The 6,562-nt window shown below is 44.2% G+C and overlaps 1 protein-coding gene across 2 annotated transcripts in view; it reads left to right on the top strand.

Annotated features, from left to right (window-relative positions):
* The first annotated feature begins 2,185 nt into the window (after nt 1-2,185).
* ndufc1 (NADH:ubiquinone oxidoreductase subunit C1) overlaps nt 2,186-6,562 on the top strand; it is a 19,037-nt gene continuing 14,660 nt past the window's right edge. For both annotated transcript variants that reach the window (XM_055643498.1, XM_055643491.1), the window contains exon 1: nt 2,186-2,339. In XM_055643498.1, coding sequence (XP_055499473.1) covers nt 2,294-2,339 — 46 coding nt within the window. In that variant the 5' untranslated portion in view covers nt 2,186-2,293. The remainder of the gene's footprint in view (nt 2,340-6,562) is intronic.

Below are 6,562 nucleotides of genomic sequence, written 5' to 3'. Positions count from 1 at the left end.
CTATTAATATAGCTGTAGAAACCCTTTGGATTGACTTTCACCTTACTTGCCAAAGCAACCTCATATCTTCTTTTAGCTTTTCTAATTTCTTTCTTAAGATTCTTTTTACATTCCTTATACTCCTCAAGCACCTCATTTACTTCATGCTGCCTATAATTATTGTAGATCTCCCTCTTTTTCCGAACAAGATGTCCAATTTCCCTTGAAAACCAGGGCTCTTTCCAATTTTTACTGTTCCCTTTCAACCGAACAGGAACATAAAGATTCTGTACTCTTAAAATTTCCCCTTTAAATGTCCTCCATTTCTCTTCTACATCTTTCCCATAAAACAAAATGTCCCAGTTCACTCCTTTTAAATCATCTCGCATCGCATCAAAGTTAGCCTTTCTCCAATCAAAAATCTCAACCCTAGGTCCAGTTCTGACCCTCTCCATAATTATATTGAAACTAATGGTATTGTGATCACTGGACCCGAAGTGCTCCCCAACGCATACCTCCGCCACCTGTCCAGTCTCATTTCCTAACAGGAGGTCCAGCACTGCCCCTCCTCTAGTAGGTACCTCTATGTATTGCTGCAAAAAACTATCCTGCACACATTTTACAAACTCCAACCCATGCAGCCCATTTACAGAATGTGTTCCCCAGTCTATGTGCGGAAAGTTGAAATCTCCCACAATCACTACCTTGCGCTTACTACTAATCTCTGCTATCTCCTTACATATTTGCTCTTCCAATTCTCGTTCCCCGTTTGGCGGTCTATAATACACCCCTATAAGTGTTGCTACACCTTTCCCACTTCTCAATTCCACCCAAATAGCCTCCCTAGATGAGCCCTCCAATCTATCCTGCCAAAGCACTGCTGTAATATCTTCCCTGACTAGCAATGCAACACCTCCACCTCTTGCCCCTCCAATTCTATCACACCTGAAGCAACGAAATCCTGGAATATTTAGTTTCCAATCACAGCCCTCCTGCAACCATGTTTCACTGATCGGCACAACATCATACTTCCAGGTGTCTATCCAGACTCTAAGCTCATCCACCTTTCTTACAATGCTCCTAGCATTAAAATATGCACATTTAAGAAAACCCCCGTCTCTTATTCTCTGTTTATTTCCTTTTTTTTTTTCTCCTCTTGTGTCCGAGTGCTTCCCATTTCTGCTTCCTGCCTCCCATTCTGTCTACTACCTTTCGCTATTTGAGACATTGGTTACAAACGCTGTCTGACAAGAGCTAAGGGCATTACCAGAGCCCCCACGCACCCACAATATGGACTGTTTACACTGCTGAACTCTGGGAGGAGGTACCGCAGCATGACGAGCGGGACAACCAGGTTCTGCAACAGCTTTATCCCCCAGGCCATAAGACTATTGAACTAGCAATCAAACCGATGCTAGAACTTTCTTATACATTGCCACTTTTAAAAACTTTCCTATATATCTATTTTACAGAACTATGCACATGAAGCACTTTTTAGAGGCACACTAAGCACTTTTACTGATCGCCTGATATAAATGTTATATTCTGCTGCTACTTTGAAGTAAATGCAACGAAATTTCATTCAATGTGCACTGTGTCTATGTGTATACCTGAATGACAATTAAAGTTATATCATTTATTATTTATTTATTAACAGGTAGGAAAGTACGTGTTTCTAGCATTAATAACATATACCGGAAGTGACGGATGTCCTCCAGGTGGATTTAGCGGCTCCGTGCATCGAGCCCTCTGACCCAGTGACCTTTCATGCAACCTCCTTTTCCGATATGTTCGCCAAGCACTTTAGCTGCTGTTCTCCCTTCAGCTCTCACTTCTCTTTACCTTAATTTCGCTTCACGTTTGGAATTCTAAAGTTGGGTACATGTCTCTCACACTTACCCCGACTTCCACAAATTTTTTCAGCGCAAAATTTCAACATTTTGCCGGTTTTTAACAGGTAGGAAAGTACGTGTTTCTAGCATTAATAACATATACCGGAAGTGACGGATGTCCTCCAGATGGATTGAGCGGCTCCATGCGTCAAGCCCTATGACCTTACGTGCAACCCCCTTATATGCAGTTATCTGTATTTATATCAGTACAAGTGAGAGCAAGTACAAACTTGCAGCCCCATTTTATATTATCACACAGACTGCAGTCTGAGACTGCATTACCAGAGTGGCTGGGTCCTGATATGGCAGCGGCATGAAGAGAGCAGGGGCCGGATCTTGAGGCGGCTGAGTGACGGGCGGAGGCGCCGCCTACCGGACCGCCCGGCTTGGAGCAGGTTGTGAGCGGCGGCCGAGACCAGAGGATGTGGGCCCCACGCGCTCTGCTCGGCTCCCCCGCGCTCGGCACAGGTGGGCGGCAGTTGGGGGCAGCGAGTGGGCGGTTGGGGGCAGCGCGCGCGGCCCGGGCTGGCGGTCACGGTCGCCGAAGGAGCGGCGGCTGCGGCGGCTGCCCCGGGCTGGCGTTGACCTTGTGATAGTCCTAAGGCCCGGGGAGGCGGGGGCGGAGCTGTGTGGATGGGCGAGTGTCTGTGGGGACCCGCGGGGTGGGGGCTGTGGAGACCTATGTGGGTCCCTGGGGGAGGTGTTTGTGGGGACACGGGGAGGGGTAGGAGGAGAGGAGAAGGGGGAGAAGGGGGAGGGGGGGAGGGGGGAGGGGAGGAGGAGGGAGGGAGGAGGGAGGGGAGGTAGGGGGGGAGGGAGGAGGAGGAGGAGAGGAGCGCTCTCTGTGGACCCCGAAGGAGAGCTGTCGGGGACCTGGGGGAACTGGGGACCAGTGGGTTCCTTGGATAGATTCCTTAACTACACTTGGTTTGTCAATGCTGTTGGCTGCATCATGTTTCAGAAATGCAGTTGTCAATTCTGCTCCCTACTGCTCTTTTCTCACAATGAAGTGGCCTTTGTACACATAGTTTAGCAATGTTGCAAAATTTTGAGATTTTAAAAATCAAGTGCAATTTATCCTATCAGATAAAGCATAAAAAGAAGTTTAATTTGACACCTAATTCACTTTCATATCTCAAGTATTAAAAAAGTTATGGCCATTTTCATACTCGGAAATTAGCATCTTGTTCCCTATTGATTTTCTATGGACATAACAAAAAAGCTGTGATCGTGGACAGTCAAAAGCCCATAACTTTCTTAAAAAATTAAGAGAACGGAATGAAATTTTCAGTTATCATAGATTGAAGCATTCTGAAACAAATATAAATCAATCTTACTTGGATGACCTGAATTTAAAACATATAATTAGCTAGTTACCCAATTGGAGCTAATTTCAAACTTCAATTACTAGATCTAAACATCTATCCATTTCTTAATAAATGATTAACATTTTTAAATAGCCTAAGTGTCCAAATAATATTCACAAATAATTCACAATAAAACATGATTTTAAAATCTTATTTACATTAATTTATAGGCCAAATGGAAGGAGTTTAGTGTTCAATTGCTGTAAATTAAAGTCAATTTAAATCAGCTTTCTAGTGGGTTCCTGTGAATGCGCTGGTCTAGAACGTTCACATTGCGCTAGATTTGTACCCTCAAATGCCCAGAAAAATACTGTGGGATATAATGGGCCCAAAATGAGCTACTTGCAACTTTAAACTTTGTATAAAGGGATCTTAAGAAGCCCTTTTTAATGTAAAAATAAACAGCCTACCTTCTGTTGTCTGCTGTATCAGACCCTGCCAGTTGCCGGTGGTCGCGGGTTTAGAGGTTAATTTTTAAACTACTGCAACAATTATATAAAGCCTTTAAAACTAATAATAGCTAAAGCGACGGAATATTCCAGCGATTTTCCGTTAATAATTAACTAGGCTGAACATCCTAGATTGGAACAGCGTAGGGAAAATCGCGTTTTAAACCCGCCCCCTCTAAACAACGCCAAAATCGCGCACACCCGCAGCGACAGATTTTCAGCGACGCCTCAGGTAGGCTTTGCAACATACCTACACAGTTGGGCAACATGGACAAACTCATCTTTATTAAACATCATTAAACCTATATCAGTGCTGGGGGAATTCAGCAGGTCAGGCAGCATGGAAAACATTGAGAGGGATTGTTTGGGTCGGACCCTTCTTCAAACTGCTTGACACCTTTCTTTGATGTCCATTGACATGGTCCAAGACAAAAAGAAAATGCTGGAAGTACTCGGCTTGTTAATTTCAAAAAGTTTGCAATGTACAAATTAGAAGATGTTTTATCCACTAATGTGGATGAGTATCACTCCAACAATATTTGGGAACCCCCACAAAAGTATGGACCATCTACAGGAAATGTGGTTAAACTACTGGGAGTTTTGGGAAATTCTCGACTTATTATGTGGGGGAGGGGGTGAAGGGGATGTGTGGGGGGAAGGGTGTGTGTGTGGAGCAGGGGTGTGTGGGGGGGGAGCGGGTGTGGGGGGGGAAAGGGACTTGCCTACAAAGCCCTCCACCATCTGTCCCCCCCCATATTTCACTGACCTCCTCTCCCCCTACCAACCCTCACGGTCCCTCAGATCCATATCAGCCGGTCTCCTCTCCATCCACAAATCCAACCTCCGCAGTTTTGGGGACAGAGCCTTCTCCAGGGCAGCTCCCAGGCTCTGGAACTCCCTCCCCCAACTGATCCGCATTTCCGTGTCCCTCACCATCTTCCAGTCCCGCCTCAAGACCCATCTCTTCACCTCTACCTATCCTTAGCCCCATGTCCCCCTCCCTTTTCATCTGTGCTTGAATTGCCTCATATTGTGATTTGAATTGAATTCTGTCTTTAATTTGTGTACTAGTCATGAATCTACTATTTATTTCATTCCGCTTACATGTTTTTCCTCTACTTGCTAAATTTTTGTAAGGTGTCCTTGAGACTCTTGAAAGGCGCCCATAAATAAAATTTATTATTATTATTATTACTCCACTCAGCGGCCACAGGCTGCGGCACCACACAGCGACTTTCCCGACACCACACAGCAGCTTTCCCGACACCACACAGCGACTTGCCCGACACCGCACAGCGGCTTTCCCGACTACTCTTGCGGACTCAATCAGCACAGCTTGTTTACTCAGCCCCGCCTCCAGGGATTTATTCTCCAGTGGGTGCCGGAAGGGCCGTTACCTTCAAGGTGATTGACAGGCGAGAAAACCAATCTGCTGATCTCACGATTTTTAAAAACTTTTTGTAATATTCCACCGATCAGAACAAATCTTGGTGCGCTTGGAGGAGAGGAGAACGGTGAGTAAGGTGGTGAAAAAATCCTAGCTCTAAAGGGTACAATTTTTGCGCAAATTACAAAAAAGCAAACTGGAAGTGGTCAAGATGAGAGTTTTAGTAATGGTATAGATTTCTCACAAAATGCATTTCTGTTTCCGTTATACGTGTATACATTCCATTTTTATTATGGCTGAAATGATTTTCCAGAATCCTTTATTAGATGAGCAGAAATACATGTTATTTCAGCCCTACAAAGCGTGATAAGAACCAAACTGAAATTACATTGGATGTTAGAATTTATTTCTAATGTTAAAATGTTGCTGAATGCTATAAGCTTAAAATACGAATTGACAAATAGATTTATAATTGATATGCAAAGGCAATGGAAAATTTAAAAAACCTGCTACATTCTTGCAAATCAATGTTCAATCGATCCTTTATTATCACGTGTGCCGAGGACTAACTTTTTTCATACAGATCAGAAGATTATTATCATGTATAATATAGATAGAAACAGCCCACTCAGTGCAGATGCAATAACCATATAACCATATAATAATTACAGCACGGAAACAGGCCATCTCTGCCCTACAAGTCCGTGCCGAAAAATTATTTTCCCCTAGTCCCATCTACCTGCACTCAGACCATAACCCTCCATTCCTTTCCCATCCATATACCTATCCAATTTATTTTTAAATGATAAAATCGAACCTGCCTCCACCACTTCCACTGGAAGCTCATTCCACACAGCTACCACTCTTTGAGTAAATAAGTTCCCCTCATGTTACCCTAAACTTCTGTCCCTTAATTCTGAAGTCATGTCTTGTTTGAATCTTCCCTACTCTCAATGGGAAAAGCTTGTCCAAGTCAACTCTGTCTATCCCTCTCATAATTTTAAAGACCTCTATCAAGTCCCCCTTAACCTTCTGCGCTCCAGAGAATAAAGACCTAACTTATTCAACCTTTCTCTGTAACTTTGTTGCTGAAACCCAGGCAACATTCTAGTAAATCTCCTCTGTACTCTCTCTATTGTGTTGACATCTATATTACTAAAACTCTGTCATTGACCGGTTTTGACTTTCTGTGCTGCGGTCATTTTTGGCAACCTCGCTCAGAGCCCCCCTCCGCCGCACGTGTGCCGAGGATTTTTCCCGTCGATGAAAATTGACAGAGATATTAATGTTTTTACAACATTCCCCATTCTCTCTGCTGCCCCTGCTGGAGGGAGGGGGAGGGACTATAAAACCAGGAAGTGGTGTGCCTCAATCAGTCTCTGCAAGTGGTGTGCCTCAATCAGTCTCTGCAAGTGGTGTGCCTCAATCAGTCGCTGCAAGTCGTGTGCCTCAATCAGAGCTTTGAATGACACCGACAAATGTCTACAG

The sequence above is a fragment of the Leucoraja erinacea genome, chromosome 1 (assembly GCF_028641065.1).
Source record: "Leucoraja erinacea ecotype New England chromosome 1, Leri_hhj_1, whole genome shotgun sequence".
Taxonomy (NCBI): Eukaryota; Metazoa; Chordata; class Chondrichthyes; order Rajiformes; family Rajidae; genus Leucoraja; species Leucoraja erinaceus.
The sequence above is the reverse complement of the archived record's forward strand: the minus strand, read 5'-3'. Positions and strand labels throughout refer to the sequence as shown.